The 21889-nt window shown below is 39.8% G+C and overlaps 2 protein-coding genes, 1 long non-coding RNA gene and 1 other non-coding gene across 6 annotated transcripts in view; 1 reads left to right on the top strand and 3 right to left on the bottom strand.

The window, feature by feature from the left end:
- Window positions 1–55: 55 nt before the first annotated feature.
- Window positions 56–819, bottom strand: LOC145429800 (uncharacterized). Its single transcript, XR_013910134.1, has 2 exons — window positions 449–819; window positions 56–400 (listed from the first exon to the last, which is right to left on the bottom strand). It is a non-coding gene; the product is annotated as an uncharacterized LOC145429800 (long non-coding RNA).
- trnay-gua (transfer RNA tyrosine (anticodon GUA)) lies at window positions 695–781 on the bottom strand. Its single transcript is given in 2 exon segments — window positions 695–730; window positions 745–781. It is a non-coding gene; the product is annotated as a tRNA-Tyr (tRNA).
- Window positions 820–1671: 852 nt separating the features above from the next.
- On the bottom strand, window positions 1672–7469 carry svip (small VCP interacting protein). Its single transcript, XM_080303900.1, has 5 exons — window positions 7181–7469; window positions 6823–6886; window positions 6501–6551; window positions 5437–5553; window positions 1672–3164 (listed from the first exon to the last, which is right to left on the bottom strand). The coding sequence occupies exons 1-5, from the start codon at window positions 7201–7203 to the stop codon at window positions 3150–3152; spliced, it is 270 nt and encodes an 89-aa protein (XP_080160026.1). The 5' UTR covers window positions 7204–7469; the 3' UTR covers window positions 1672–3149.
- A 6506-nt stretch (window positions 7470–13975) lies between these two features.
- Window positions 13976–21889, top strand: part of ano3 (anoctamin 3) — a 50465-nt gene continuing 42551 nt past the window's right edge. For 2 of the 3 annotated variants that reach the window (XM_080303877.1, XM_026175591.2), the window contains exon 1: window positions 18968–19188. In XM_080303877.1, coding sequence (XP_080160003.1) covers window positions 19143–19188 — 46 coding nt within the window. In that variant the 5' untranslated portion in view covers window positions 18968–19142. Of the gene's footprint in view, window positions 14129–18967; window positions 19189–21889 lie in introns of those variants that run through there. The other variant, XM_026175590.2, reaches the window with a different exon arrangement.

Here is a 21889-nt window from a genome sequence, read left to right as displayed (position 1 = left end):
TTAAGAGTAGGCTGCTTTTTGGGGGGGGGGGGGGTTCCATATGTATAAAAACAAAATGTACGTACGTCTTTATCTGATCATCCTACAGTTACGTCCAAAAGACCCGAGCCGCCCGTCATGTGCACAGATTCGGTGAAATGTGCAAAAATAAGTGGAAATAGAGTCCATCAGGTAAAAACAGAGTTCATGCTGTTCTAATGAGACGAGGTTTTGGTTTTGTTCATTAATACTGTTTCTTTTATTTTGTGGACATCGTGTCCGGTAGGAACTAGAACTGATGTTACAGGCAGTTTGTGTGTCAGCCAAGAACACTGTGTGATTTTCAGTCCCCTCAGTAATTCATCTCCGGTTAATACTGCATTAAAATCTGGCGTTAATAAGAGGTTGCTGAAGGGCATGCCTTTTTTTTAAAAAAAAAGAAATGTTACTGTTAAGTCTGGAGAGATACAGAAACATGTTGCTGTTTGCACATATGTTATAATGAGGTCTGCACAGAAGCTGAAGAAGAGTCCAGGATAATATTCATAATAAAAACACAGCAACGATGATGTTGGTTTGTGACTTTGCTTATGTCTGAACATACTTATTTCAGTATACTCTGGGAGACAGAGCTAATGTTTCAATACGACACTGACCTGTAACGTTCAGGATATTTTACTGTAGTTAGACGAAAAGAAAATTGTGAAAATATGTCTCCTTCGAGCCGGATTTGAACCAGCGACCTAAGGATTTCAGCTGTGACGTCTACAGTCCTCCGCTCTACCAACTGAGCTATCGAAGGGACGCTGACAGTTAGCGTATCCATGTGTGTGGATGAGCTAACGAACACACCGGAACAATACTTCTGCGTCAGTCTACGTCATTAGTTACGCCTTAAGGCAGCGAGATTGTGAAGCGCGTACGGTTCGGGTAGATGACGTATGTGATATTCGAAGCCATGTGAGCCGGTGTTGTGGCAAAACGTGATAATCTGTTTAAATAAAAAAAATCATTTAAAAAGTCTTTTTCAAGAGCGATCAGACCAGGAGTGCAGGATAAACTGCAACATCTATAACACAAGTTATATATTTTTAAGCGTCCAAACGGACCCGGATTGATTACAAAGTAGAAGACAGTCGTAATTACACTTAGAAAACAGGTTATTTCTTTATTTGTATAACCAGTTTTAATCCTGCTGTCTGCAGACTATTTATCAAAAGGATATTAGACACCCGTGGTGTGTCAAAAAGTAATCATCTGACCAAAAGTGATTTCCGGTATTTGCCAAAAAGTGATTATCCGTATTTAAACAGCTGTAAATGATTTGTTGGCCAATAATATGTGAAACAATGTCAAATGCATCCCTCATGAATGATATCAAGTCATTTGGAGCCACAAACAACATTCCTGTGACAAAGTAGAAGATACTATCAGTCTATTTAGCAACACAAGCAAAGATACATTTAAAAAAAAGAGGCACAGACAACATTAAACAAAATCCTTAAATATAAAGAAATTGGGGGTGGCTCAAGACTTTGCACATCTCTGGCTACACCTGAACGACTCTAGACACATCACAAACTGTAAATATTAATATTTGCTTATATTTTTGTCAACTATATTAACAGTGAAACTCTACCACTAAGTATTACCTCTAAAACTGTGATTCTACGCATGAAATTGACACAAGGGTAGCAGAAATGTGATTTATTGTAGCAAATAACATTGGCTAGATTTCTTCTACAAAATGACAAGAGCACCAGAAGCATTTAAGGAAGGCTGTAAGAAACGCACTCAGCCAAGTAAGTCAAAGAAAATATCTTAAAACATCCGTTTTCTCCTTCATATTCCTTCAGTCTCGTTTCCATTGTAGTGGACTTGAACCTTCGAACGAAAGTGAGCATATTGGCTGATGGTGTGCAAATAAGTGTGTAACAAAAGCTTCAGTTGTAGTATGGCAATTCACAAACATTTCTCATTTAGATTAAGCAGCCATTCCATCCGTGTTTGCATACACTACAATTCAATGCAACAAACTCAAAAACTGTGCGTGATAAACAAAGTAATTTAAAAAAGGGCTCTATTAAAGTAGGGCAAAGACTAGTGCGAAGAACTAGGGCATTCTTATTGGCTGGAGAGTGCTCTACAGTTGCTCTACATCAGGGGTGTCGAACTCCAGGCCTCGAGGGCTGGTGTCCTGCAGGTTTTGGATCTCACCCTGGGTCAACACACCTGAATCAAATGATTAGTTCATTACCAGGCCTCTGGAGAACTTCAAGACATGTTGAGGAGGTCATTTAGCCATTTAAATCAGCTGTGTTGGATCAAGGACACATCTAAAACCTGCAGGACACCGGCCCTTGATGCCTGGAGTTCGACACCTGTGCTCTACATTATTCAGCAGTATTTATTAGCTGCTGCAGTTTTTGTCAAGTATAAAGTTTGTGCTTACCAAGGAATCGCCGCATTAGATGCGCCACATAGAGTTCACCTACATTCTCAGCACAAAACACCCATTTTTCCCCCCAATACAAACACACAAAATAATGACCCCAATGTGGTCTGTGTCACTGACTCGCCTCGGTGATGAGCAAGGAGCCCATTATGAGTTGGGTAAAGATAGTCAAGTTTGCACTGTTTGCACTAGTCTTTGAGTTGCCAAATAACAGAGCCCATCACAAAGTGAGTTCATGCTAAAAAGGTATATCCAACTGTTAATGGATATACGTGGAATACTCTGACTAGGAAAACCAAACACACTGAGGGAAGCTCTGTATTAATGTACAACTGCATATTATAGCGATGTTCTTCCATGTTACCTAATGGGAGTCACTGTACTGCAACACTGTATCTAATCAATCTTCACACAAATCTCACATAATTGTGTTTGCTTGCACATTACTGTGTCACCCCTGACTCGACCAAAGGTACAAACTGGTTTGTATAACTTGGCAAATTCTGCTGTGTTTTGTGTGGAATAACTTAACTGTTTTGCACCTGACAACTGTAGACTCATAACATGACACAGATACATAACAAGCAAAGAAAAGAAAAAAAAGAAAACGAAAGAAAAAGTAAAAACGGACAGCAGTTCGAACATCTTTCAAGTCATCTTGCAGCAATACGTTATATATTTAGACATCCGAGTTCAGACTTTACCATCAGGATTTTCAGCCCACCTGCCACTACAGGAAAAAAGAAAAACACAACACAACAAATTACAACAATGTTTATCATTCACAATGATAAATAGCAATCATTGATATGAAATTATCCTCTAGAATAACCAATCACTTCAAAATACAGTCACATTTTAATTAGCTTCAAAACTATTATAAAAGTTCTTTTGCAAATGTCAAAGATTTTTCTAGTTTAATTTTTTTTAAAAAGCTGACTGGTAAAGTTCAGGCCAGAAAAAAGAACACAAACACAGACATGCTCGAAGTGGTGTTTAATGATTTCTAACCCATCTTATGGGTAACTACTAGGGGTGCAACGATACTCGTATCGATATTGAACCGTTCGATACAGTGCTTTCGGTTCGGTACGCATATGTATCGAACAATACAAAATTTTGAATTTATTTTATCAACTTTCCTTCTGACAATGCTGTCTGTGTTGAGCGCTCAGTGGATCTGCGCTCGACAGTGCAGCCTAGGCGGAGTAGTCGAATGCAGATTCACTGAGCGCAGGGCAAGCTAGCGAGACAGAAGTTAAACTCTCCTTGCAACATGGCAAATTGAACCCCCCCCCACCCTCATTCAGATCTGGCGTTTGGAACTATTTTGGTTTTCATGTGACGTATGACCCTGAAGGTAAGCGCGTCATGGACTAAAGTAAAACAGTATGTTGGATGTACCATGCAATGCTCAATTACATTGGTGGGAACTAGTGTGTTAGCGCAGTTAGCTCGTTAACGTGTTGACGCCGTCCAGCCTCATGCACGGGGCGATCCACGGTAGCTCGTTAACAGAGATTTGCCGTGTTGTGGCTTTAACGTCATTTCAACGAGATTAACGCTGACAGCGCTAGTGGGAACACAACGAATATGACTGCACATTTACTCCGACAGCATCCTAGTGCAAAGACAAGTGGAAGCAGACAAAAACAACAAGCACGCATGCTACAAACCCGAGTCATACCCGAGTCATTTAGACAGCCGTTAGCACATGATTCTTCTTATGGGGACCTGATATGTTTAATATGCTGCTGAGAATATAGCCCAGAAGAAGCGGATAGTATAGCTTTTATTTTGGAAAGAGCCATTTCTCTGTAATAAACTCTCTTTTCCAAAGATGAGTGATTCCTCAATCAGATATATATTTTTTTTTATTACTTTGTTGTTTCAGCAACATTAAATTTAAAAACTGTACTTTTGAGTTAAAATATATATTTATAATTTTAATAAATGACAAATTAAAAAGGCATGAACATTTTTTTTTGTATCGAAAAAATATCGAACCGTGACACCAAAGTATCGAACCGAACCGTGAATTTTGTGTATCGTTGCACCCCTAGTAACTACATGCTGTGCAGCTGTGTTCAGGTTTTGCGTTTCTGCTTTATTACTTGAAGTAAAACAATGGAAACTATGCTGGTGCTGAATGTTTCTGCAGACAGGCCGGAACATAAACACCCCTGTTATCTTCTTCACTGCTGTGGTTTGGATTGACATAAACTCCATGTCAACCCAAAGTTCATATTTCAAATTCCAAATAACTCCCTGCTGTGTTTCAGACATTTTGTGCATGAATTTACGTTAAAACAATAAAAATAAATAAAAACATTCTGCAGCCTAGTGTCCCCATTCCTTTTTACCCCTTATTGAAGTGTGAATATTTTTTATGATGTTACTTGAAGATAAAGTGCATAAGCACACAGTCTAAAGAACAAAAATATATGCCAATACATAATTCAGAACTGTGTTTGATAGTGTGTTGGTCCTGTTGTTATGTTGGCTTGGTTGTGCCACTTTGTGTTCGTAGCTTTTCTAGCCTTGTGTTTTCATATCTCAGTGTTGATTAAAAAGGGCAACTTGTTCTTTTTTTAATCATATGATGTTTCAATTATTAAAGATGCAAAAAAAACTTTTTTAATGAGTTAATGAATTCAATTTAATGTAGCCCTAAAAATAAGACATGCCATAAGGAGTTTTACACCTAAGATGATAAAATACAGGTATAGCTCATCTATAAGATTTATGATGCACTCAAGACAAACTTTTAAATGAGGTTCTGAAGGCAGGATGTCTCATTTTGTTGAAATATCTTTACTGAGGAGATGGGTCAAGGAGAGGTATCGAGCATGTGCAATCCTGTGTCTCTCAGTATAACCAAAGCGTTTTTTGATCACTTTGATTCCCTCTGAGTCATGAGTTTATGGCCCACCACTGCCACTATCTACAACAGATACTTCTGTTTTTAACCCGCTAAGTTTGAGGATAAACACACAACTGACCTTCAGCCCGCCACCACCACCTGACACAGAGGTGCTCATCGCTTGTTTCTCAGCTTCTTCCTGTTTTTTCCTTTTCCTTTCGACTGCTTCTGGATTTTTAACACCCCTGTACGCCGTCTGGAAAAAAGTGTGGGGTATAATCAAGTGCCAAGATGCAACAGCTTGATAATAAGTGTTTTGTTTTGTCTATATTTTCAGCATATACAAACAGTCTCAAAAGCATGCATGTGGGTTTTAATAAATTATTTTACCACAACCTTTCAGGTGCACACAAGGCTTGTTCAACCACAACCAGCGAGGGGGCATTCAACTGCCAAATAAGGCAGTTCAGCTGGAGGTTGAAGCAGCTACTTTCAGCAGTGCTGTGCTGCTCAACTGAGACGACTGTGGGTTGTTAGAGACCAGTGCTTTGACCTGCATCAGAGTGTGAACTGTCATGGTGTTGGAAGATTTAAGGATGAAAACGGTGACTGGGAGCACAAGGTTGTGGTAGTTAAGCCAATCCAGAAGACTCACCTGGCCAGGTAGAGTTTTTCACCCTGGTCCAGGTCTACTTACCTTGAGAGAACTCTAGTGCGTCTCTTTTTCAAGTGGGTTTTCTGTGCGATAAAAAATACTCACCACACTGTAAACTAACTCCACCTTTAATACTGCACTCAGTTACCAGATTACTGGGTATGTATGTGGCGCCAAAGACACAGTCCAATACATAAATACCGGTAAATAATACATTTTGTGAAGTTCAGTTTTTGGTGAAACTTTTGTTTGTTTGTTTTTTTTACAGAGCTCACTTTAAGAATGGTGACTTTTATTCATATTTTAATTCTACTACCAAAAATGCACTTCTAGTGATGTTATAAAAAAGCTAAAACAAAAAACAACACAATTCAACTTCACTGCTGATTTCAATGAGTGATGGCAGAGTTCATGTTTGTACTTGTACTGAATAACACACCTCTGCTATAGCGAGCTGCACCCAGTAACCTGGTAAATGTACTACACACGTGTAACAATGTTTTAGTACTTGAAAAATGGACAATAAGACGCGACTCGTCGTAACTTACCTCTTTTTGTCTCTTTTCGGCGGCTTCAGCTAACTGTTGTCTCCGGGTCTCCTGTTGGAAACATGGGAAACTTGTGAGCTAAAGCTGTCCTCTCTGAGCTAAGCATGTTGGGCCTGAAGCATACTTATTAACATGCCGCTGTTCACATACAGTCAACGCCTCCTCTGCGTTACCTACCAGGGCCCATTGGTGTCCTAATGGTGATTAATCAAATTCACGTGGGCTCAGCTAATTCCTATATCAATTCGTACTCATTACTACTATACAGCTGACCGAATTATTGTTAAAGCTGTGTAATAACAATCATAGTAACTTAACTTACAGGATCTGGAGTGACCACAACGTCGTCCGCTGCTCCACCAAGGCACGGTAAGCACATCCCCATACTTCAGTTTTTAATTTAGGCAGTAAAAGGCAACGCTGAAAATTAGTTTTCTCTGTTTTCGTGGTGCCTAACTACAAAACTAACTAGATGGCAGGCCCGTTTATAATGCTGGGTGAGAGTTCAGGCAAATAAAATAGGAGCAGCAGCAGCTTCTATTCCCAACTACTACTACTGCTGTTGGGTCATCTGGCATAACGTTACCGTTAGCTACGGAACATTAGCATTCTAGCTAGCGGCTACCACTACAAGCCCAGCTGCGTCTCCAAGCCGCATGATAAATTACTCCTCCTCGCACCTCTTGTTTAATCGCCGCGACATTTGGAAAACAGCAGTGTGGAAGTCAGACGCCTCAGTCAAATGCTTTTTTTCCTCCTTTGAGTTTGTTTTGGTCCGAGATCAACTGGCTGACGAGTCAGCCAAAGTATGTTCACTAGCGATAGGTTAGTAAACACTCTTTTACTGTTCGCCTCCAATAAAAACAAGAGTAACCATACTGCAATACCACCATGAAAAACACAAAAAATTACTACTGTTTTTAACAGTTGACAGTACAGTAAGTAGTTGTAGTCTTATTTAGTTTTTACTCTCTGAATAACAATTAGGTGTAGCGGGACTTTGAACATAACTAGCTGACAAGGGGCGGATACTTCGCTTGTAGATAGGTCAGCAGCACCACCTTGTGGCGAAGAGTGGAACGAATCGAATGAGAAATACTTTATATTCTTTTGTTACAACGACAATAGTAATGATAATGATAATAATAATAATAAACCTAATAACTAATATTAACTAGCAGGTATATTTCTGCTAGATATATAAACTGTTTTATTCAAGTGATAGCAGGTGGGAGTGGAGTTGAATATGTTACAGAAAGTGCTCTGCTGCTTGTCCAGTAAGGGGTGCCGAGGGCAGTTGGGATTTTCCCTGATGGATAACAGACCTATTCTCCACCACGACAAAAGTGTCCAGTTTGCAGCCAGTCATAGACCCAACCTTCCTAATCGGTTTATGTAGTATGCTGGTGTCACCAGCTCCCCAGCAGACCACTGCAAAGTACACTGTGTTCACCACAGCTGAGTGACAGAAAATATCCATGATTTTGCTGCACACTTTGAAGAATCTCAGGAAATTAGATCTTGCTCATCCCCTTTTTGTGTATGGCATCTGTGCTGATCTTCCACTTCAGCCTGATGTAAATGTGGATGCGCATAATCAAAATAATAACAAAATATACGACAAAAGTTCTTTCAGATCTACAAACAAGCCTCGTTACTTAGCAGAAATTTTAAAATGTCTTCGGTCACTTATTTTGGTAGTTATTGTCAGTCAGAATGAGAATCAGAATACTTTATTAATCCCTGGGGAAAGTATGTAAATTAGTTATCTAACTTGTGAAATCCAATTGTCATCTGGGCATCTGCATGGAGTCCAGTGAAATCTGATAAAGGTTTACTGACTTACACTCAAAAAAGGTATTACAAGCTCTTGTTTCCCAATGGTAGTTATGCATTTAACATCATCTTTGCTCTTTTGAGAATTTTTATCACAGATTGTAATTCTCTCTGGTAACAAGTGTTTTTGCTGGATATACTCCCCTGTAATAAGATATTATAATACCAGGATATTATGTCCTTTTATTCTCATTCCCACAAGGACTCTCGTGGTGTACACATAACTACCTTGCAAGCAGAATTCACCCCCTATAACCTGCACAGTAAATGTTGAAATGATCAGATCAACAAAAATGTAAACAAATGTTTAGGGTTCATTATTCCCTATAAATCTTGTTTTGAAGCAAAAATGAATTAACACAACAAAACGCTAAAAAGTTTTTATTTAAAAAAAAAAAAGACCCTTAAAGGGGTGGATAGATTCACAGTATGTTCTCTTAATACACTTACACTCTAACTTACACAATCTCCCGAGAAACCTTTGTGTGTGAAATGAGTAATGTTCCATAAAGCACTCAATATGCTACAGTCAATAGTCTGAGAGTTTAATGTTGTACCCCTCTTTGTCGGACCAAACCTCAAACTCCACCCATTCATCCCTGCTGCAGCGTCTGGGCTATTTCACAGCTTTAAGTGCTGCACTGTGGGACTGACAGGTCCATGAGGCTGCACAGCGCTTGCAGTTTGTGCAAGTTATCATTCAGAAACTTATTGATGGGGGAATTATACTGAAGGTGGAAGCAAATGCAATGGAAGTTAAGGCGTCACAAGCTCTAGGCACCTCCTCAGGTAGGTTCAGCTCACTTCTGAGCAGCTAGCTGTAAAACTAAAGGGCTTAATATTAGCTGACTTGATAGACTTGATATGATCTGTTATACAACGTTATCTTATTTCACCCAGCTTGCTTATTTAATGGCTTTGCCTTTGGTAACAAACCTATTTGCTGGCTATACTCTCGTGTATATGCTGTTCAATATTCAGCTGTTTTCCCGCTCTTTTTTGTGTGGAATAAACAAACGCTAATATTATGCAGTCATTCAATAACATTGCATGCTGTAGCAGTGCATGCTTTTCACAGTGCTTGCAACATGAGCATCTGATGAGAGCATGAATCTTTCATATGTATGAAACATGCTGGTAATGCTCCTGATGAACACTGATACTGGTGGGTTAATTTATTAATGAAGCATGATGTTAAATGAATAGCACTTGGAAGTGAAGTTTCATCATGGTCAATAATAATTTTCCTTGGAGAGGTGGGTGTTCTTCATGTCATTTTCTATAAGTTAGGAAGAGAGAAAGTGGCCCAGCTTGTGCTTGACTAGAACTGATGCGCCTTCTTGGAGCATGCTAACTTATCAGTGTCTGCACAGCACTCAGGAAAGCTCATTGTAATCTTGTACTGAAAACCTAAGTGGTAAGCCACAGACTGATAAAAGTAAAGAAACTTATTTTCTTTTTTTCCTAGCGAAATCCAACAAACATGTCTTGTGTCATTCAGTTCAATGAGGCGGCTAACTAACGCACGAGTGGAGTGGCTTTTATTAGCTGCTCTAAATCACCTTTGCCACAGGCAATCGGGGAAATGGTAAATGCTGTGGTTATCCCATCTGTGCTGAGTGGGCGATGTATGACCAGGGGACAGGCGCTCTTGAGGGGGAGGGCGCGGGGGCCAAATCGTGACGTGGTGGCGCGGCAGGAAGTGTCATGAAGTGGTCGCAAGTCATCAGGAGTTCAAAGCTGTGAGTGTATTCTGGTCCATTTGGGTCACTTCTCCCTGTGACTGCCTCACATGAAGCAGAGATGTCACAGAAACAGTTTCTGATAGCGAGCGACCCGGGACGTGACCAAGTAACTGTGCCCACGATGCTTATTTTGTAAATGTCAGGTTTTAAAATCCCAGTTAGTTCACGCTCCGAGAGTCGCTGCAAAATGTTATCTCTTGCTGAAAACAATGAACTGTAACGAAAACAATACTGCAGAATGACAGAGTGAAGCTGGATGACTTTAACCTGAAACTTCTGTATGAAAAACGAGGCCGTAGCTTAAAGTGACATGAGTGTTCAGGTGAATATGCAACATTTTTTTTCCTTTTTTGCTGACAATTTGTATTTTTTCAACTTTCCAGCACTGGACACCCGATTCCTTGCTGACTTTTGTAACATATATCAATCAATTTATATAAAGAAAAACACAAAAATCAGGAACAAACTGATGACCCAGCATAGGCAGGTGTTTTCTGAAATCCTCTTCTTCTCTTTTTTTTTTTAAAGTAAGGATAATAAAGGCAACAGGAGGTTTCCCCTGTGCCCTCTTGTTACACTTGATTCTTTTTGTTCTTTTTGTTATAGTGTTGACAGGCCATGCATACAGACCTGCTGCTTCATAATGCATTTTTTAATAAATCTGAAGAAGGCCAGTATATTGTTCAGTCACTTTGGATTAGAGAAAGAAGCACGCATGTTACAGCCATTTATGTGGCCTAAAGTGATTCACACAGACTAATGTAAGCTGTCCAGGCTCATAACAGCTTGGAGTGGTCATCGTGTAATGCAAATACCACACAGTAAATTTCCCATACGCGGACATGCACCTCCCTTTAGCTTACATGTGTTAAAATGATAAACACTTAGGCCCTTTTTATTGAATTAACAGCAGGGGAAGATGTGCACCTGACTACACTTATCACGAAAAATTACATTATCAGCTGCTGACGTTGACAAGTTTTAGCTGGCTTGAGTGCGAGCACATTAAGCAGTTAAAAGTCCAGTATGTGTTTCTGGGATTTGTTGTGTTCGGTCATGCTTGTGAGTCCAGCCCTCAGGAAAGTTTGGCTGCCGTGTAAAACGGAAATAAACCAAAACACTTAAAAAAAAATCCAAAATGAGCCAGACATTCAAATTGTTTTTTTGAACAGAGCTGTGAGCTTTTAATGGAGTCACTCTTTCCTCGACAGCTCATCGCAGATTCGCGTCTGTTTGAGACGGGGATTTAGTCAGCTTTGAAACGCACTTGTTTAAATAAATAATCAATCTTCCAGGAAGTTTGAGTAGGAAGTTCCCTGCTCATCAATCGATACCTAATGTCTCTATAGTTTTTGAAACCTTCAGGAGAACATACTGCTGCACTTAGCACGCACATCTTTAATGGACGCAAGCACATTTTGGCAATATGTTTCTCCCTACTAGTTTTCCAGAGCTTTGATGACCTGGATGTTGCACTTTCTTTGATCATCCCCTCAAAGTGTTATGATCTCGTTAATGGCAGAAAGTTTAACATTTGGCATTTCAGTCACAAACTGTACTCAACATGTCTGCTTACCAAAGTTTACTTTTCTTGTGGGCTTCATTAAAATGAGACATTAAATCTGTGAAGAGTCATTTCTGACATGAAAACTCTTAATGTTACTGAGTCATGTTGTTTGGACTGTGAGCTTCCTGTTGGTCTTAATGAGGCTAAATATACACATCTCCCTTCATTACACACACACACACACACACACACACACACACACACACACACACACACACACACACACACACACACACACACACACACACAAAGAATTGTTATTTTTTACAATTAAAATGTGGTTAACCTTGGTGTGACCTGTTTAAGACTATGAATCGTAGCCTCCACATTAACTGATTACAGCAATTATTTCAGTTTAACTTGTTTAAATAGAATAAATAATAATAAACTGGTTAAATATAGTGTAATGTTTAAGAGGCCTTAAGCCGTTTCACCTTGTGTTCATTATTTCAATTCAACACATTCACACAAAGAAGAGCAAACACTGAGCATAAAGAATTCTAATCAATTAAATTGAGTTAAAAAAAAACAATTTTCATACACTAAAAAGTCACTTATTGTGCTTTTTCTTATCTACTGTATTCAGATATTCAGTATATACTTTCACTATAGTGAACTATGTTTTATTTACTGCTTCTAAAAGCCACATATTTTTTTTAAAAATAGATAAAATAAAAAAATACAAATAAAGATAAATATTTTTTTGAAAGTACTCTAACTCTATGCAAGTCTTCTTTTTTCTTTCTTTCTTTTTAAAAAGAGCAAATTTCTGTTAATATTAGATCTGCAAATTTTCTTTGTGTTCTCTCCCATTTTTCCCATTTTAAGGATGCTCAAATCAAACATGGTCAGAGTTTCAAATATAGAGGTCAGTGCAGTGTGGACATGAAATAATTCCAGTGAGTCAAAAGTTCAGACTTCGTGGTGCTCTAACAGCTCTGTTTCATATAAGATCAGTCAGAGCACGCATCCTTACTGTGGTCATCTCGGTTACACAGCTGAGGTTAGGAACAGTTCCACCACCTGCTGTTCAAATGTAATGCTGGCAGGAAGAAGAATAAAACTGGCTTCAAGGGAGAAATACCTGTAGATTTCATGAACTAAGGCCCATAATGCACTGTGTATCATGCATAGCTACTCTGGGGTGGCTTTAGCTCAGGCGGTAGAGCAGGTCATCTACTGATCGGAAGGTTGGTGGTTCAATTCCTGCATTCCAAATATCCTTGGGCAAGATATTAACCCCAAATTGCTCTCCGATGCATCCATTGGAGTGTGTGTGTGACTGTTACTTAGAAGGCACCTAGAAAAAATGTGCTGGTGTTAATGGGTGAATGCTTTGAGTGCTCAGAAGAGTAGAAAAGCGCTATATAAGAACCAGTCCATTTACCAGAGTAGTAAGTAAGAGGAGTCAAGGGTACAAAGAGAGAGGCCCCCCTCACGCATCTCTCCCGAGTCCTGCTTCAAAGTTTTGGTGTTAAGGTTTCTAATACAGTCCCACTTAGTTTCCAGATGGGTGGGTTCACAAGAAGAATAGAGGTGTTTGACAATATAAGTGATGTCCTCATTTATACTGTTGAACTCTAGTAGAGACTAAGATTAAAAATGAGGTGCTAGAAAGGAGAAGAGTCCCTCTAAGAATCAGTTCTAGCGAGTCGGGGCATGGACACGTCGTCTCTGGAGCTGCTTTTGGCAGAAATCATGTTGGCTTAGCGGTTGGATGAGGTTACAATATTTTTCTGTGTCAAAAGGAAGCTCCAGCTAAATGCCAGATGAAAATGCATGACAGATGTCGTTTGTTTTGCCAGCCAGTGGATTTAATAATGCTGCTCGTGTATATTTGTGAAAATCCACATTATTTAAAATGCGAGCAGATGAAAAGGTAACTTTACATAACGGTGTAGGCCAAACCATCAGTGTCTTCCAGTTATTTTAGTTTGGCTAAAATCTGGTTTTCCAAAGCTGGTTTGAGTGAAAATGATCCCTTAACAAAGCCTTGATATTAAACATCTGGACTTGTCTGTTAGTTTAACTGTCCCACAGTTGAGCTTTGAAAGCCAGAGTGTTTAGTGGTCCCCATTAGTGTCAAGTATCAGAAGACAAAAAGGAATATCACAGACTCATTAATAATGGATGAGCGTAGTCACTTGAGAAGGATAAGTAGAGAGCTGGGCTTCTCTGATCATCAACAAAATTAACTGATGTGGACATGCAAGCTTAATTTTCCTGTGGACAACTTACACAAGTGATATTATTGTTTGAGCTGGAAAAAGCCTTCGGGATGCTACCACTCACTGATTTCTGATATTTTCTTTGTTTCACAGGATCATGTCATCAGGAAAACTCTGTGTACCTCCCCCTGCTGGAGAGTCAGGTCTCCAGCTCCTCCAGTGGCATCAGACACCATGCTACTATCAGTCCCACCATCAGCCCATCCTGGAGCAGTTCCCGCTCTGGAGGCACAGACACCGACCAGCAGTCTGGTGAGCCTGCCAGCAGGTCTTGGAAAGCCAAATGTTTACAAACAATCCAAGCACTGCCTCCTGTCGATAAGCATATTTTTCCACATCTAAATTGTGTGTATAAATTTGCGGTTTATGACATTTGAAGCTGTCTCCCTCGTGTTGCCCAGTGAGTGGCTGACTCAGTCAGTCTAGAGCAAGCTCCACACATTTGCGCCAAAACAGCACAAACAGCACAAAAAGTGTTTGAACCAAAGTTAAAGCCAGTAAAGTCAATATTTTGAGCCCTTATTTTCATTGTTTCATATTTTTTATAATATGAAAGATCAGTTACTGTAATATTTATTTCAATTCAGTTTGATTTTATTTATATAGTTCCCAATGACAACAACAGTCACTTCAAGCTGCTTAATATTAGGTAAGGTAAAGACCCTATAATAATACAAAGAAACCCCAGATGACGTCCTATGAGCAAGCACTTTGGCGACAGAGGGAAAGAAAAACTCCCCTTTAACAGGAAGAAACCTCCAGCAGAACCAGGCACATGGAGGGGCGGCCATCTGCCACGCCTGGTTGGGGGTGAGCTGAGGGAGAAAGGACAAAAGACATGCTGTGGAAGACAACTAAAGATTAATATTAACTAATAATTAAATGTAGAGTGGTGTATAAAAACATGGTGAGTGAAAAGGTTGAGAGAAGGAGAAATGTTAAGTGCATCATGGGAATCCTCCAGCACCCTATTGCAGCATAACTAAGGGTGGATTCAGGGTCACCCAATCCAGCCCTAACTATGAGCTTTCTCAAAAAGGAAAGTCTAAAGCCTAAAGATTAATCAATGAGAATTAAAAAGCATTTGTTGTTCAGGCACACATTGGGAGTGGTTGGCTTCACTTCGGTCCAGAGAGGAAAAGTTTTGAGCTTCAAATGAACTTTTAAACTGACTTAATCAGCAGATCTCTCAGTTGCTAAGCCTTACAACAAAACCATCATAGTTAATTTAGCTGAAAGTGTTGATGCCAGAGGCCTTCACTATTCAGGAGCCTCTCAAGCAGCTTCTTTGATTCTCCGAATGGCACGCTAATGCAGATCCTTCCTGAGGGGCGAGTAATGTGTTGAATATTAGGTAGCTTTGATGGTTTCTGAGTGGCTGTTTTTCACGTTTTCTCTGAGTTGAGTATCTGTTATTCTATATTACGCCACTGCTATACAGGCTGAATAATGGTCTAACTACAAATCACAGCTCAATAAAAATGTATTGATGTGCCGACTACTGTTACTAACAGATTTTTCATTATGGCTTTATTGGCATTTCCTCTTTATTATCCACATTTTCTGGCCATTTACATACATTTTTATGTAATTGGCCAGAAACCAACACTCAGTCACCCAACTGATTATTCCAGGCAATTTAGTTATAACACATATTACTTAAAAATAAAAACTGCAAATAAAAACTTTTCATTCCAGGATTTCTAGAGGCCCTGGGTACACATTTCCACTCTTGCCCGCACTATGACGCACCTGCTTTTTTAAAAAATGTAAACATTTCATGCAGCTGGCCATTTAATTTCAAGGATTCAAGGGTGTCCTTCTTTTTGTGTGTATTTGCGCTCATGAGCTGAGGTTAATAACAGTTAGCCACACTTTCCACACGGTGGCAGTATATCATTTGTCTAAATTCATCCCTTTGCAGTGCTCCCATCTGACCTACATCCTCTAACTACCAGGCAGGAATGGAAAAGATAGAATTTAAAGTGGGACTGACCCACTGATAAGAGCTGCAGTTTTATTTATTAATCACCCCAGTAGAAGAAATGCATTAGCTTGCTAGTTCAATGTCGCGTCGCTGGGGTTGGCACACAATGCCCTGATAGCAGTCTTTAATAAACATCAGAACAGTGGGAGGAGTAAAAGCATGCCGAGCTGCAAGAAAACAGATGGTATTTGCATCTATGACAGATGCCAGGCTTCTTTTCTCAGTAACCCCACAGACGTAGATTAATATACAAAACTAAGGCCAAAGACCAAGATAAAGATTATGTTATTGTTCCCGAGGCAAACAGTCACCAGATAACAGCAGTCAGTTCAGTGTCTGCTTGCACAGAAACAGCATGAAACACCCATGAGAGAGCTTTCCCTCTCATGATCCAGATTAGTGGTCTGCTGCTGTAACTCTCTGGGGATGACATTGAAATAAGACCAGTGACCTTGCAGATAAACCTCGATGAACTGGCAGCTTGGTTAATACTATAAAACTGGAGACTTAAAAAGAATTTATTTTCTATCCCATAAACTACCTGCATGTTTTACTAATAACCGTGATAATCACGATCCTCATTGACATGTTAGGTAATTCATATACACTGAATTTTGCTATACTTCATGGTTAAAATACATAGGATTGCATCATTACTCAAATATTATTATTACTATATCAACTGAATCTATCGTACAGTCTCACTTTTAACAACCTGATTGTAAATAATAAAAATAATCTCCTGATTTGTTCCATTATTATTACTATTATTTTGTGACTCTGACTACAGCTGCTAAAGAGAATGCCAAAGGAAGAAGGTGGCACCTGTGATAAAAAGGTAACACGTGCAGTCTTTGATTAAATGTACAATTTTTTTTAAATATCATTATCGTGTTTGCCAGTATATAATGTCAATAAGTTATATTAAAAAGAACATGTGTGGTCTTAGTTTAAAGGTTCGGTCCTAAGTCCTTAGAAGGTCTTACAATTCTGTAAATACAATCTCAGCACATGACAACAAAGCCAAAATGCAGAAGCAGTGTGTGGAAAAACTAAGCACACCTCATGATTTAGTAGCTTGCAGAAACACCGCCTACTTCAATTATTTGAAGTTATTTTCTGTATGACTTTATCAGTCTTGCACATCACATAGGAGGAGTTTTGACCCACACTTCTTTAAACTTCTTCTTCTTTGACGTTTTTGTGCATTTCTTTATGCACAACTCTCTTAGGATCCCACCACAGTGTTTCAGTCAGCTTGAGTTGAGGACTTTGACTGGGCAATTGCAACACTGTGATTCTTTTCTTTGTTGGCCATTCTGTTGTAGATTTATTACTGTGTTTGGCATCAATGTCAGACAGATGGTCTCACCTTTGCCTCTAGAATTCTTTGGTATACAGAGGGCATCATGGTCAACTGAAGGACTCCTTAATGTGCTTAATGTGGCACATCATGGGCAAACATCTCCACGGTGGTGTCATCTCTCCAAAACACATTTGTTCAAAAGCAACTTTGCAAACTCAGCTATCAAAGCATCTGCTTAGATAGAGGTACTCACACTTAACTGTTTGACTTGCTGTCAATTAACAGTTGCATTTGAATAGTTGGCTGTTACTTACCCTCTTAATTCCTAAACATGCAGGAACTGCATTTTGCTTTAGTGTTTGTTAAAGAAATAATGGCACAGTGTAATATCTCAAGTATTATTGTTAATCTAATTTTGTATTCACCTTATTTTAAGACCTTATTTTAAGGACCCAATGAAGTTTTAAATTATACTAAATATGATAGTAATAGCCTAGAAATTAGTGCGGTTGCACTTTTTATTTTCCACATAACTGTAATATAACTGTTTAACACTGTCAAAAGCAGTGCAGGTGAAAACAAAAATGTTAACGTGCAGAAGCAGAGAATGATTTCCTGATGAAATATACACTGTTGTGTATTTCACTGCCCAAATCTGCAATAAACAACAAATCTCTCATTTAAGTGGATTTCTGTTTGTGCAGTGCACGACTATTAGTCCTCCAGTTTTAATAGTCTGCAATCAAAGTGCACTGCAGCTACATGGTGCCCTGTTCAGCTTTAGTTTTCATGACTGATGAAACATTTACTGTCATACAAGGGGTCCCCTGCCTCTGCAGCCTGGGCTCTGTGAGGCCTGTGTGAGCTGAGATATTGACTTTACAGACCTTTTGCTTTTGCATTTAGTTATTTTTTTTATTATTATTATTATTTCTTTTAGTGTTAAAAAATTTGAATTGAAGCCTGACTGTAGCTGCAGCTTCCTCTAACAATAATAATGGATTGGATTTATATAGCGCTTTACAATTCCATTATTCATTCACTCTCACATTCACACACTGGTGGAGGCAGCTACAGTTGTAGCCACAGCTGCCCTGGGGCAGACTGACAGAAGCGAGGCTGCCATATCGCGCCATCGGCCCCTCACCAGTAGGCGGTAGGGTAAAGTGTCTTGCCCAAGGACACAACGTCCAGGACAGAGAGCTCGGGGATCGAACCGGCGACCTTCCGGTTACATATACGCTTCCCAACCCCCCTGAGCCTCGGTCGCCCCCCTAACAACAACTTTACGCCATCATTGGTCTTGGATTTTTATGATCATGTGTCCCATGGCTTGAGAAAATTAGAGAGGGAAAGAAAGTATTTTTACATTTTCGTATTTTTCGTTTTGTTATAAAAAGGCTGATTGCAGTGTCTCAAATGTGAATTCAACTTAAAAAGAACAAACAACAACGTCCCCATGATTACATATTTTTATCTGTGATATTTGGGAAGCAGTAGCCTGTACTGCATTATATTTAACTTAATACTGGGTCCACGGCTGTGGGTTTTTTTTTCTGTTTGGATAAGTGCAGCTTTCAGCAGGAGGATAACTGGAGAGCAAATCAAATTTGTCGACGGTCCATTTGCAATTTGCCGTCCGTGGTAATTTCCCGCAGCTTTAGTAAATCAGCACGGAGGAGGACAGGAGGTGGACGCGTCCATCTCAGGACCTCCCCTACCTCCGGTCGCCATGACAACAGCCGTGGATGGTGGCGATAGGGGAGCGGAGGGGGGTGTTGGGGTAGGGGGGTGGGAGCTTGCATAGAGGAGACAGGTGTTGCTGGCGTTTGCGCATCGCCAGTGAGCTCGTTTGGCAGGATGGGAGCTGAGGGAACACCTACACAACCCCGCCACAGTTTCCCATGTTTTCCGCAGTTTTGCTTTTTTAAATACGGAATTTGATTTGCGCTGGGAACCAACTGAACGCCGCCATGGTGCACCACTCGGGCTCAATCCAGTCCTTCAAGCAGCAGAAAGGTTTGTGGATAACGTCAGGGGAAATTCAAGGTGTCAAGATGTGATTTTCTTTTTTGTCGTTGTTTTTAGACGAGTGTGGCTACTTTTTTTCCTCTTGTTGAACAGTTTGTGTGTGAAGTGGTGCTCGGAGGTAATGGTCTCTCCACTTGCTGTTAGTGTGACGCAGAGTTGGAAGCTTTGCAGCCTCGTCCTCCTGGGAAGAAGCCTGTTTCTGAAACCTGCACTTTTGGTATTTTGTCCGCTACTTGACGTTGCACCGACAGTCATACCCACGTTTTTATTATAAAGGTCCAGCCTAGTTAAATAAAACCGTACAGGTCAAAATGATCAGTAATGTAAAACAAAGGTCAACAACTTGAAACTTGAAGCACGTTTGGTAGATTTAAGCGGAAAGCTGCGGGTTCTCAGAGAAAACACATTTCTGCGCAGTTCATACAAAAAATAGCCCAGTTTCTAAACTTGTGTTCGTATCCATGCTCATATGAATGAGTAGGACAAGAAGCTGATAACCAAACTTAATATTCAGCTGTGCTTTGAAGGGGAAAAATAAATAAAAACCATTCTGTTTAGATCTGTTCAGAAGCATGCCAGATAGTTTGTGACAAAGTGATATGTTTGTGCCCTGAAACCTGCGAGGAGTAGCTTCCTCAGCGTTTTCTGACAGTCGTTTTTTTTTTTTTTTTAATGAAGCTGTTAAAAGTTCCTGTAATGCAGTCAAAATGGAGGGGAAAACAGTCAGATTTAATTTCTCCATGTTGGTGTGCTGTTGGTTGTTTTGCATTTCGGACAGGTACTCTTTTTACACACAGGACAAACTGTTCTGTAAAAGAAAACTACTTCGTGTCTGCACACTGCTGCAAATCTGTGAGGGAAAAAACCCCAAAAAACAGTGCCACATACAACAGCTTCTAAGTGCAGCTTGATTACACTGCTGGGCCAGTATTGATTTTACACCCTAAGTAGGGTTCCTTGGGGGAAATTAGTGCTTCTTCAATGCTTTGCGGTTCTTGCTGTCTAAATTTAGAAAAACGATGAAGAAAGATCTTGTTTTTCATGCTGAGCTAGGCTAATAAATGTGGAACAGTTACCTCTTTTGTTATGCGTACCCAGCTGAAGATGGGAAGGTGCATCCCCTGGCTTCTGATGAGACATTGCTGAGCACCTCGACCTCATGAGTGGGGGATGCCCTGCTGGGAAAGGCTGCTCTTGTTCACCTCTCTGTTTATTTTGGATTCTTTGTTTAATCGTGCAAATCGTTCGTCTGTTCAGTTATTATTTCCTTCTGTATTAATGCATCAGAGAAAATCCTACATTATAAAATTTTATAAGCTCAGAATAATGACCTCGTGACTTCAGTCAGCGCTCCAGAGGACTATATCAGATTTATGTTAAAGTTTGTAACCCAGAGGACCCACTCAATATTTCAGTGGCTGTTAAGTGCACCATTAAAATAAACGCGAAGGTGGTGAATTTTGGCTCACAAAGGCCTGCTAAAGCAAAACTCAGCGATTATATTGCACTTCCTGGAACACAATCAATTGCGCCATATGCATTAAAAGGCTTGGAGCTGGAAATGCTGTTTCACCATATGAATCCATATGAAAAGCTTTAGTAGGATTCCTGCAGCAAAAAATTGAAATTGAAATTTAACAGAAGAGATGTCCTTTTCATCTTGCCTTCAAAAATATCTCACTCGGGTGATATGAACAGCAAAAAAAGCACAGCTACAGTTAGTCTTTGGCAAAAATGACTCATCTGATTTGTGCTTTCAAAGATTTGAGTGAATTTCAAATGCTCTTTGGCAGACTGATCATGAAGTCAGATTTGTCTGCAGCATGCTGGTGGATCACGTTGAAATCCTGAACACTCTGCAGAAAGTTTTTCTTCTTTTTTTTTTTTGCTTTAAGCGTATAAAAATTTAAAGGTAACCTGGTTCTTCAATCAAAGATTTAAGTCTAAGCTCCACGCTTCTACGTAGCGTTGTGCACTTTGGTGAGAGGTGTGTAGTTCTTCCAGCCGGCTTCTATTATAGTTTGTATGTTCTATATCAGATGATATTCTGCTCATCTTCATCATGGGTGTTGCTTTTTTATTTATTTATTTATTTTTAACCCAGAAGCCCTCATTAGCTTAAAAGGGAGTAACTTTGATGTTTGCGAGTGCTTGTCAGTGGTAGATGGCATCTGTAGGACTGAGGCTGTGCTCTCTTTGCAGTTTTCTACAGTAAATGTTGAAGTTTTTGTGTATTTGTTGTTGTGGTGTGTGCATGCACACGTGCATAAACCTTTGCTTGCACAGTCCAGGGCTGACCACCTGTCCTCTTATGCAAGCAGGCAGATGAGTTTATTGCCACAGACACTAATATCAGAACAGATAATATTATCTGTCTATTATATATTTAAACAGGCTACTGTAGGATAGTAGGCAGACATCAGTTTTATGTACGATGATTTATTCAGCATGCTTGGCTGAAACTAATAAAATAACAAAAACAAGTCTTGTCTTCTATGTGTGTGCGCACATGTGTGTGTGTTGTCTGGCAGTTAGCGGCTTTAACACTTTCACAGTCCTTAAATAGTCGGCGCTTGTTTGGTTGCTAGGTTATAAGAACAATGCAGGCAGAAGTTCTGCTGGAGCCCAAAACATATTTAATCACATCCACAAACCCCCGCAGAGTCTGAGCATTTGGGCATTTTAAACC

This window comes from Astatotilapia calliptera, chromosome 7, assembly GCF_964374335.1.
Source record: "Astatotilapia calliptera chromosome 7, fAstCal68.1, whole genome shotgun sequence".
Classification (NCBI taxonomy): domain Eukaryota; kingdom Metazoa; phylum Chordata; class Actinopteri; order Cichliformes; family Cichlidae; genus Astatotilapia; species Astatotilapia calliptera.
This window is presented reverse-complemented; position numbering and strand designations above follow the sequence as displayed.

Excerpts from the sequence above, each read along its gene's own strand:
- svip (XM_080303900.1), bottom strand. The coding sequence starts at position 7,203 with ATGTCGCGGCGATTAAACAAGAG. Across the intron at positions 6,887-7,180 it reads TCGCGGCGATTAAACAAGAG|TATGGGGATGTGCTTACCGT; the intron begins GTGCGAGGAGGA and ends TAAAAACTGAAG. Across the intron at positions 5,554-6,500 it reads CCGAAAAGAGACAAAAAGAG|ACGGCGTACAGGGGTGTTAA; the intron begins GTAAGTTACGAC and ends ACTTTTTTCCAG.